Source organism: Populus alba, chromosome 16 (assembly GCF_005239225.2).
Source record: "Populus alba chromosome 16, ASM523922v2, whole genome shotgun sequence".
NCBI classification, from domain to species: Eukaryota; Viridiplantae; Streptophyta; class Magnoliopsida; order Malpighiales; family Salicaceae; genus Populus; species Populus alba.
In genome coordinates this window covers 8,840,938-8,852,271 of record NC_133299.1, presented here as the reverse complement: position 1 = coordinate 8,852,271, position 11,334 = coordinate 8,840,938, and the positions used below count along the sequence as shown (strand labels likewise).

The following is an 11,334-nucleotide window of genomic DNA, read 5'->3' as shown; positions in this document are numbered from 1 at the left end:
GCTCCTCCCCAGTCGTCTGAGCACATCTTTAATTAAATTTTAAAATTATAATAGTTTTTACTTTTATTTTTATTTAAAACAGTCAAAGTTAAGGTTAATCTTTCCAACTCTAACTCGAAATCTAAATCTATCAACTCTTAAATAAAATATAAAATTAAATTTTAAAATCATTATAATAATATTTTATATCTTTACATATTTTAATTGGATAATTTTTAAAATTAAGTTTTCTACATAAAATATTTTAAGAACAAAAACACCTCTATATTCCTCATTTTTTTTAAATACAAAGATTTACTTTAAAATTATCCTTAAAAACATGTAATTTTATACTTATCTAACCAAATGCTAACTAGTACTTGAGTGGAAGAGTTGAACGCAATTCACGTTGCCAGATAGAGACATTCCTGCCTCCTATTTTGTATTTTTCTCCTCTTAAACTGGATTTTCTCGTGCAATAACCAAAGAGTACACAAACAGGGGATACACAAGTGATGAGAAGGGTAATCTTGCTATACAGTACTTGATGAGACATTTAACACAAGGTGATTCTTAGTTACAAAACAAGAACTGCAATTACTCTACTTTCCTCCATTCTACCCATTTTTCTTTAATTATGCTGCAATTACATCTCCACTTATCTTTATCCCTACGTATACATAACATACAAGGAAAATTAAATTTTGCAGCATGGACTTTTTAATACAAGAGAGAGAGAGAGAGACCCAACAACTGAGCTGTCAGCATTCCTGGATTAGCAAAGCTGCATTTCAAAATTATACAGCTCGATACCATCCAGCTCAGGCAAACTGATGAACAAAAGCAACGAGCTCTTAGGAGCTGATGTCAGAACCTTGCTCGACTCACTGTTCATTTACTACCGATTGGTTTGTTGGATAACCGGCGCTTGTAGCGCTTAAGCACAGAAGCCAGATTCTCTTTTCCCTTTGGGAAAGCAACATCACCAGCTGCAGTTCCCGATCGACCCTTTCGGCAAGATATGGCAATCTCCACATCCTTAATTAAGTCCAGAAGCGTTGCTGCAGTTGTGCATTTCCCCCTACCTGGTTTTGAAGCAGGGGGCAACATTCCATTCGAAGCAGGTGGACTTGACCGATGCTGGTGAGATGCAGGGATTTGAAGGCAGAAGCATGGGGACATGGGAGTGCGGGGCTTTGAAAATGCCAATTCTATGATGCCCTATTATTATTCAGAAAGCATAGTTTTAAAGGACAAGGAAAAAAAGAAGACAATATTTGGAAAACACACCATCATAGGATTTCAAGCCTCCCAAAGGGATGTTACAGAGAGGAATTGCTTTCAGTAACATGCCTTGAGATTTTTAATATATGTAGATGCCAGTTGTAATGGAGCAGGAGGGGCGAGAACTAAAGGGTAGTTGACTAAAATGACTTGGTTGCAGCTCAAAAAAATAATAAAAAAGGCACAGCAGCAAATGATTTGGTATAGCAGCGTCTAAAATGCCTATACAAACTCATTGAAATTAAGTGCAGGACATGAATGGTGAGTTTTGCCAATTTATTCATGAACATGATGAAGAGGTTTTTTCCACCTTTTCCTGGAAAATCTACAAGCAGTAAACAAAGTAAAGCATTTTTTGCAGATGAAAAGATCCCTTAATAAAATTGAAATTGCATATAGCAAAATATTGAAGAAATTTACCTGAAGACGATTCAACACATAAGTGTATTTCCCCCACAACTCTGGACGGCTTTCCATTAGTGACAAATCAAGAATCCGGTGAATACTCCAGACCCCAAAGCTTATTATCAAATCCAATCTCCAAACACAGCCCTCCCCACAATGAGGAACTGAGGAAACCATAATGTTGGTAATACTGGCATCATCATTCCTCAAAGCAGAACCAGATTTCCTATCAGAATATAAATATGTAGATCCACCCATGTGATCTACATGGTTCATTTCTCTTGTTTCAGCTTCATACAAATACCTCTCCCTTGCTGCCACACAATCAATTAGATCCTCATCAGCTCCATCGTTTTGCCTAAACAGCCAATCAGATCCTTCCAATTTCAAAAGCTTCACAATACAATGCCTGAAAGACCGAAGAAGTTGGGCCTCTGAATCCACAGAAGAAGTTACTTCGCGATTAATTGAATTAGACCGGTTTCCTAATCCACTCCCAACAGCACGAATTTTTTCAGCAACACCAAACTGTTCAAATGGTTGCTTGGACCAGAGGGATCCAGGGTCTGGAGTCATGTGACGCGAGAAAGCATCCCCATGCCCTTTTGATAGTCCATTAAAAGACAAAGGACCTCCTGCTCCTGATCCAGTATTTGAATAATAAGATTGTTTATAACCTGATCTACTAACAGAGGAACCAAATCCTGAAGACTTGTCCCACTGAGCATTCTTTTCAGACAAATATAGGTCCCTATAGGGACCAGCAAGCCCTGAAATGTCAGGCAAGCTATGGTACTTCTTTGTATTAGCTGACATTCCTGTATCATCAGCAGATCCAGAGTATACATCATGATAAGGTCTTTCAGACTGTAATGGGCTATTTCTAGTTCCTGCAAGATTCTGAAATCCTGACACTTGTGAAGAGCTTAGACCATTTTGCAAATTTTTCCCCATAGAGACAGTGAGTGGATCCCTATAATTTCTAGGTCCCAAGGATGGGGATATTGGTGCTGGTGACTCCATTTGGCCATTTAAGCTACTGAAACCCCTGTCCTTGGCAATTCGATTGACAATAGATGCAATCTGATAACCATGAACTGTAGCTGGCTGATTATCCCAGCCATCAGAAGATGGTGGCGTGCGTACACCAGAATACCGTCTCTCACTTGAGTCAGCAATACTCTGGCTGGGACCTTGTACATATGCATCCAGCAACTGCATGTGGTTGGACCACAATGAGGATGGTCCCCTCTGAACTCCATAAGATGAGTCAATATTGCTTTGCACCCGCAATTGCTTGGGGGAGTCACATAAACTTGAATTGATCAATGAATCAGATGCTCTGCCACCTACCGATGAGAAATATCCACTAGATTCCTTCCCAGCAGTGTCCACTTTCAGCTGGGAAGAAGCAAGTTTCAAATCAACCCCCAGGGCATCCAGTTTCTTGGTCTTTGCTTCTTGAGTTATTTGCCCATGGAAGTCATACAATTGTCCCCAAAACTCATCAAGAACTGCAGCTAATTGACGTCTTGCAGCGCGCCCCAACCCTGCTAATCTTGAAAGACTTCCAGCACCATTCCCACCTGCATCACTTTTACCACTAAGACTCCTAAATGATCCAGGACCATCAGATGTCAAAGACAAAGTGCTTCCAGGAACCACTTTGGATGAATCTTCAGGCTCCCAGTTATCCCCTTCATCATCCTCCTTTTCAGTATGCAACTCACCCTCTATATCCAGAGTCTTTTCAACTGGGTCCATTGATTCGATATTAGCCTTCTTGGCAACAAGCAATTCGGCATCAGGAACCAAGTTGACAGCAGCTGACAGAGATGGTGACTCTGTTGTAGGTGATGTTTCCTCATAGAATGTTTGGGGACTAGAAAATGCGACTTCAGAATGTTTTTCTTTGATAGTAGTCAAATGAAGTTCCTGATCAGACTCCATAATTGTCTCAGGCAAATCAGGATCAGCATTTGCAACAGTTATATCTGAGTAACTCTCAAAAGATTTCCCTGGTTCTGGTAATTGTTCCTGCCTCTCATTAAGTTCCTCTCCAGTACATGTATTTTCAGTCAAAAATTCTTCCTCTATCAGCATGGATGGCTCGGATACAGCATTTTGTACATCCCAGTTGCATACCTGAGCATCTAAGCGAGTAGCAGATTTCAATGGGGTAGCTGCTAGCCAGAGCATCAAACAAAATGATGAACAGGCAGTAATGAGAAGAACAATGTAAGAGGTAGACGAACCACTTACTGTACTCCATCTCAAATTACCTACCCAATCACTATCCCCAAATATCATTTCCACCACAAAAATAATCTTTATGCCAAGCATTCCCATGAATGAAATCAGCGCTACGAACTCCAAGAATGGAGAAATTTTGTAGACGCCCATCACTTGTCTTGATGAAGCAACACGGAAAAGAGGGATCACGGAAGATGGAAGAAGTAAAGCAACCGTAACCTGTGTAAGTATAAGCAACTGGTATATTCCTTCAACTCCTGAAGTCCACACACAATACAGGGCTGGAACAACTGCAATAATTCTGAATGTCGCACGTTGAAGCCAATTAGGAATATTCAATCTGAGAAAATTGTGTAAAACTACTTGCCCACCAAGATTCCAGGAAAATGCTGTGATTTGATTCGCAAAAAACAAGATGAGTGAAAAGCCGAAGGGTGCTACTGGACTCCTGAACACCTGAAATGAGCATTTCGAATCAAAGTAATACGTCTTTACCAAGTTCATACAGAATAATGGTTGCATGCCAGAAAAGACACATCTGCACAACCAATAAATATGAGAAAAAAAATTGTACCTGTTCCATTAGTGACATTGCATCAGGAAAAGTAAGTAAAACAAGGCCACTGCTGTAGAACACATTTGCAGCAGAGTTCATAAGCACATAATTTACCAGATAGATGCCACTGAAGATGCACAAAATGGCAAAAAAATGGTTAAGACACAAGGCATCCCTGGAAATATTTGGTGGTCCCTGATGTTGCTGCAAGAAGATTAAAGATCTCAAAATCTAGAAAGTGATCAAAAAAAGCTATTCAGTGATATTAAACTTGTTTTGAGAGTGTATGAAACCTAATAATAGAACAATGGTAGAGCTTTATCAAATAACAACAATTAAGCATTGACCAGGTGCACATGTTACATTCATTTCTGTTTTCCAACAATGCACATGAGTTCAAAGCTTTTCAGGGTTCTTAGGCAATCAAACCAACAAACTCAAACTGAAAACAAAAATGATGAGATCATGGCTTCCATATGCTAGTTCATGAAGTTAATACAAAAAGGTTGAGCATTAGTTTTAAACTGGAGGGGCCACTTGCAGTGATGTAATTCATTGCAAGCAAAAAATAACAAGATTAGCTTAAGTTCAAAGCAAAAAATAACAAGCCAATTAGGAAGATCCAAAAAAGATGACAAAAACCATCCTAGAATCCCCCTGTAGTTTGTGGCTTTCTCCACCACAATAATAAAATAAGTTTGTGTACCTGAAGATCAAGTTCAAAGCTTGCAACACGTTTTTACTAAAGGTAAACTGTATTCTCAACAAAAGGCCTCCATGGGCAGTTAGTAACTGCTTCAAGCCTCAAAACAGTATCATTCATAATTAATACACAAAAGTTGAATGTTGCCAGAATCCAGGGTTCTTGTTAGGTATACTATATAAAACATACCCATTGGTGCTTTCTGAAAGATTCAACAATTATAAGAAATCAGCTATCAGAATCCTACCAATCAAATTTCAAGATATAATGATTCTGGTACAGGTTGAATGATACAGCTCGCTGACCAACGCCATTATTTCCCCATCACAGAGACCAGCTATGCAATGAATGATACATTCAGCAACTACCCTAAAACACAGACAACTTGATGGTTGTGACTCTGAATCATACAATCCACTCTGTTAGTTTCTTTTCACCCGAACTCCATAGGAGCCTTCATCAAACATTTTCAGACACCTAACCAGCTTCAAATTGTCATATTGCCATGTAAACAAAATGTCTAAAGATTAGACAAGAAAAAGATGCTCTACTAGCTTTAATTTGTTAAGAGAATCAAGATTCAAATCATGAATCTTCTCTTTGCATTTGAACACCCACATCCTCATCATTGCAAGGGAACATATGCAAGCTTACAGAGATGAGGAATAATTGCGTTAATTCATGATTGGAAGCAAATTCATATCCTTTCACAAAGCTACACAAGAAGGATATGCTTTTTTGGGTTTTTGGTTGTGTAAAAAAATAAAAAAGACAGCAGGCTTGATGATTTTGGGATGGTGCACCATAAAACACCAGCCAGCAAAGGTAGATTACTCATATCAAATACCTCATCAAACCAATTGCCAGTTCCATTGTCACAAAGCCAGTAAGTTTCCATAATATCAAAATTTATCAGTTAAATGAAAAACCAAATTATTTTAGAAATGGAAAGGCCATGCTAAGCAACAAAGATCCCAAAACAAATGTACAGTTAGACTCAAGCATTGCATAACTGACACAAAACCACATGTAAATGAAAATAAGTACAAACTAACATTCAAGTAGAGGAGTAGCATAAACACAATAAATCCTCTCTGCTCCAAAATCTAAACCTCAGATGTCCTCAAAAAGACACCCCAAAAATTACAGGAAGGAATTGATATAAAACTAGCTGCATGCCAAATATGCTATGCCAGAAAAGCCTCACTGAACATTATACAAATTGACAATGTACTCAAGGAGTCAGAGACACACAGGGGGGCTTTGGGGGGGGGGGGTAAGGGCGGGGAGAAAAAGAATTACCAGCACAATAGAAGAATGGAGGAAAAAATTGTGAGGCATGATACTTGCTCCAAGTAGACTCATCAGGGCAAACACACTCTCCTCACTTAATTTTGTTCGCATCCCGTTTATGGAAAGAGGGATTTCTGGTTGGCTGATGAGAACCCCAAAGAAATACAAAAGTAATATGAAGCCTGCAATGCATGTGCACAGGAAACTTGCCTTGCATCTCTCCTGGGAAAAAGGTAACAAAATCAATAGTGATATTTCTAAGGTGAGGTGGTAAAAGAATGCAAGCAAGTGGTCTTACCATGAGGGTAGCAAAAACTGGAAATAAAATGGCATCAGCAGCAGCCAAAAAAACACAAGTTGATAAGTCCATCCCGAAGAGAAGATTAAGACCATGTGCAATGCCGAGAATCTATTGAAAACAATTCACAAGTTATGACCACAACAAGGGATCTCAAGTAGTATAAATCACATCCAGATGCCTTAAACCCATATCTTTTGAATAGGCAACCAGATGTACTAAATAACTAAGATCGAGAGAAACTACCATAGTGAGGTCCAATGCAATCACAGAAAGCGCTGCTTGAACTCCTAGAAACATGCATGTCCACTTGTCATACTCATCATTGCAAATCTATGGGATCATAAGGAAAAGGAAAATCGTAAAACTTCAAACCATAATTGGGGGTTGGGGGTGTAGAATAGTTAGTGAACACACCAAATAATTAGAAAATTGGCTAATGAACTTTAAAATGCAAATGATAGGTGGAAAAACATCACCCCATATACATGTGTAGATGTAATTACAAATGGTTTGATAATTTCTTTACAGAAACAGATGTGCTTGCTCAGACATCAATCAAATGGAACATGTAGAGGTCTACGAAGAACCCAGCTAACTTCCAGTCATGCTAAAGAGAGGCACATCCATCAGATTGCAAGGAGCATAACATGGAACATAAAAACAATACAAAACCAGAGTTCTCAGTAGAGTATCCTTGATGAACCTCTACCCTTTCAATTGGAAAGCAAGGGACATGACATAACCAGTACCATGTGGACTAAACCAATCTATTTCTCATTTCCAAATTTTACTATTTCATTACTTTCATTTGCAAAAGGGAAAACAAGCTCAAGACAACCGGATCAAGGACAAAACACAAACAACACAACATTATTTGTCTCTTTGAAGGAAACATATAAGATCATAGTATTAGCATGTCAAGAAAAGTAAATAAACAAAATTTATCATAGAATATCCTTAAGGAAATAGGATGATACCTGAGCAAGATCTTTTCTAGTGATCACACCAATTCGTGCAGCGAGATACTGGCATAATATGGCAATAAGATTGAAAAGGAGCATCGGTAGTACCAGATCAAACCCAAAACGAGCACCTCCTTCAACAGTTGCTGCCCACTTTCCAGGATCAACATATCCAATTGCAATCAGAAGTCCAGGTCCAACAGCAGGAAGCAGCCGATGAAGAAAATGCAGTGGATGGTTGGCATTTGCAAATTCAGTGTCCATGTTACTGATCAGTATTTCAAACAAAACTGAACCACCACCAACGGTATGATATTTAATAACACTTCCAAGCAGCAGAAGAACCTCCCAGAGAATGCCAATATAGCTGCTTAAAGAAGCATCTCCTAATAATTATGCCTCTTTTCACTAATTATTCAAGAGAAACACTAACAACTTTGACTGAAAATGCTTGCATGAGTAAAACTAAAGTCAGAACAGCTTCCTCTGAAGCACTTCAACAGAAAGAACAGGGCACGTCAAACAACAGTAAAGATGATTCGGTAAGCGAGACTATCAAATGCACTTAGCCAGACTACACCCAGTAGAATCTATTCAAGGAAAGGTTAGTCGCATGGGGATGCTAGCAGAAATTCCAATATTAGCTGTGATCATCAGATACCAATCTGACACTTGCAAAATCAGCTAGCATGCTACACTGGAGTGACACTGATGGGCTATTAACGTGGCTATTCATCTCCTGACAATGACTAGCAGCTAGTCAGATTCATGTGAACCTTCCAGCAATAATTTGAATTTTTGCGTCTCCTCTGAAGTGCTATCCTGAAACATGAATAAGATCAGTTTGACAGCTAAACAAATTGCAAAAACAAAACTACATGACTTGGAGCTTTGGTGCTCGATGGGATAAGGTAAGCTACTATAACCGCAAGATTGTCACTTAAATGGCTAATTTGAAGCTTGCAATCACTTCACAGGCTAAAAAAAAAAGACATCGGGCAATAGGAATTCAGTAGACATCAATCAATTCTGCCTAGTATAAAGAATGCAGTTTTTTTAAATTAAAAAAAAAAAAAAAGAAGAACACTAAAGTAACAAAGACACTGTACAAAAAAAAAAAAAAAACTCATATAGTCATTAATTAAAGCATCCCCAACAAGCTCAATTACATAGATACACAGAATCTAGAGAGGCAAATACATATATTTTGCATCCTTATATTAGCATATTTAAAATCATCATTTTTAAAATCATCATTTCCAAAACTAACTTCAACAACTTTAACTCCTAACAAATTAACATGATCAGTTAAGCTCATAGCTAGAACATGAAAATCCAAATCCTAGTAACAACTAAAATGCAAAACCCAACTCAGATCTCACCACGACATAAACCAATACCAAAAACCAGCTCAAGGTGAGCAAAACTGATAAGAATTCATCAAATGAACCAAAAATCCATCAATACCCGAAAACTCAACCCCTATAACTTCAAACCCAGAAATGAAATGAGCCCGCAAAACTTATTCAATCAAAAAACCCTTCACAGATCTGATTCGGCCAAAAAATACCCAGCATTTGTACAAATTTCATGGTCAACTTCGATTCCTCAAAAATGAAATAGACAAATCCGTACAACACCAAAGTTTAAACCTTTCCAACTTTTTTTCTTCGAAAATAAATAAAGAAGATTATTTCTTTTTTCTTTCCTTTTTACCTTTCTCTTTCTATGAGTGTGAGTTTCTTTCAATCTCTACTTGTACTTCTCTCTCTGCAATCTCTATCTGTAGCTGTCCACAAGTAGATCTCAAAAAGAAGAGCCTTTAAGAGAAGCCACGCAGTTAATAGCTTATTAAAGTTTAGGCTTTTCTTTTTTTAATCTTCCTAGAAAGAAAAAGCTCAGTTTTCTGGGATAGTTGTAGAGAGAGAGAGAGAGACGGAAGTGAGAGTAAAAAGAAAAATAAGAAATCTATATTTATAGAATATTTATTGTATTATAATATCATAAATGGGATTTGTCATAGGTAAGAGATTCCGTGTAAAGTCTGACACGGTTTATGCTCGGTTCGTCGGGTTGCTGGTTCACTATAATGATTATTAAGTTAATATCGAACTTATCAAATCCGGACCGGTCGAGCATATTGATTTGGAATTTAATTAACTCGATAACTGAACTGGTTTGAATAAGACAAAAAACCAGTCAGTGTAAAAATACTGCCAAACTTGATCGAAATGGTGGATCAACCCGGGATCCATATATAAAACCTTTTTTTTTTTGTTATTCTAATATAGTTTTTCTCTTACATTCTTTTTTATATATTTTTTAGTTGGTTATTAATTTTTTTTTAAAGTTTATTATATAAATATTAGAAAAATATTTTATTTTTTCAATGTGAGATTTTAAACCCTTTAATATATATACTCTATATTTCAAAAAAAATTATTTTTTCAATGTAAAATTTGAAGTCCTTCAGTATATGTACTTTACATATATAAGAAAACAGTTATATTTTTTCAATGTGAAATAAAAAACTTGTTGATTTAAATAATTCAACTTAAAATGATAATATAATATTTTTTTCAATATGAGATTCAAAGGATTTAAAACCCTTTAATATATATTTTATATTTACTAAAAAAAAGTTATTTTTTTAATATGGAGTTTAAAGTCTTTTAATATATATATTTTATGTTCACAAGAAAAAACTTATGTTTTTTTAATATGGAATAAAAAAAAATTTTGATTTAAATATTTTAACTTAAAAGGATAACATAATATCTTTTTGGTATAAAATAATTTTTTAAAAAAAATATTCTTTTAAACTTCATTATTTATAACATATATAGCTTATATTTTATAAAAATTATTTTTTAATTTTTTTCTATAAAATATTAAAACTTTCAATATTTTTTAAATTTTTCTGAATTGATCTAAGTTGATATGGGATGACCCGTGTACCTCCCGACCTGGTCCCTAGCACAGTTAATCCCGGGCTATATTTGATAACTATGGTTAAAAAAGATAAATTATTTTGTTAAAACAATATTATTTTAATATTTTAAAACAAAAAAAATTAACTTGATTACATCTCATTTAAGTTTGATTAATTCATTACATTACAAGTTAATTTATCACGTTACTGGAATTTAACAAGAAAAGTTAATGCATAAAATGATTTGAAATAAAACCTCATCCAAAACATACTTCAAGTTACCAAATTATTAAATTAATATATTAAGTCAGGTTTAATAATGATAATATTTATTAGGAATATGTGTTTTTTTATTATTTATTTTTAAATATCTTGAAGAGAGAATAAAAAATGAAGTCTATTAAAAAGTAATAAAATAAGAATTTGGGTACAGAAAGTTAAGAAAAGTCACCTGTCTTTTTTCCTAAATCTTTTATATATATATATATATATATTTGACATCTTGTTTGTCTTCTTTCTGCAGTATTAATGTTAGTAGTTCATATTATGTTACCTACGGTTCAAATTAGAAAAAATATAAAAAAAATGTTAAAATTGTAAAAAATTATTTTGTACTATTATTAAATTTAATTTAACATGCCAATATTGAAAATCTCAATTTAACTC

At 35.6% G+C, this 11,334-nt stretch overlaps 1 protein-coding gene across 2 annotated transcripts; it reads right to left on the bottom strand.

Moving 5' to 3' along the window:
• Nucleotides 1-492: 492 nt before the first annotated feature.
• LOC118045917 (ethylene-insensitive protein 2.1) lies at nt 493-9,693 on the bottom strand. Of its 2 annotated transcripts, none has more exons than XM_035054668.2 (8): nt 9,453-9,693; nt 7,752-8,558; nt 7,018-7,104; nt 6,772-6,882; nt 6,483-6,695; nt 4,496-4,681; nt 1,684-4,377; nt 493-1,200 (listed from the first exon to the last, which is right to left on the bottom strand). In XM_035054668.2, the coding sequence occupies exons 2-8, from the start codon at nt 7,998-8,000 to the stop codon at nt 871-873; spliced, it is 3,870 nt and encodes a 1,289-aa protein (XP_034910559.1). In that variant the 5' UTR covers nt 8,001-8,558; nt 9,453-9,693; the 3' UTR covers nt 493-870. The 2 variants fall into 2 exon arrangements, with proteins under 2 accessions (XP_034910559.1, XP_034910560.1); XM_035054669.2 differs by having other exon boundaries at nt 7,752-8,553.
• Between the last annotated feature and the right edge of the window lie 1,641 nt (nt 9,694-11,334).

What these genes read in the sequence shown, in the direction of transcription:
- LOC118045917 (XM_035054668.2), bottom strand. Translation starts at nt 8,000, where the DNA reads ATGGACACTGAATTTGCAAATGCCAACCATCCACTGCATTTTCTTCAT. An exon ending in TTGCATTGGACCTCACTATG is followed by an intron (nt 6,883 to 7,017) that starts GTAGTTTCTCTC and finishes TGTTTTCAATAG; the next exon opens with ATTCTCGGCATTGCACATGG. An exon ending in CAATGTCACTAATGGAACAG is followed by an intron (nt 4,378 to 4,495) that starts GTACAATTTTTT and finishes TGCTCATTTCAG; the next exon opens with GTGTTCAGGAGTCCAGTAGC.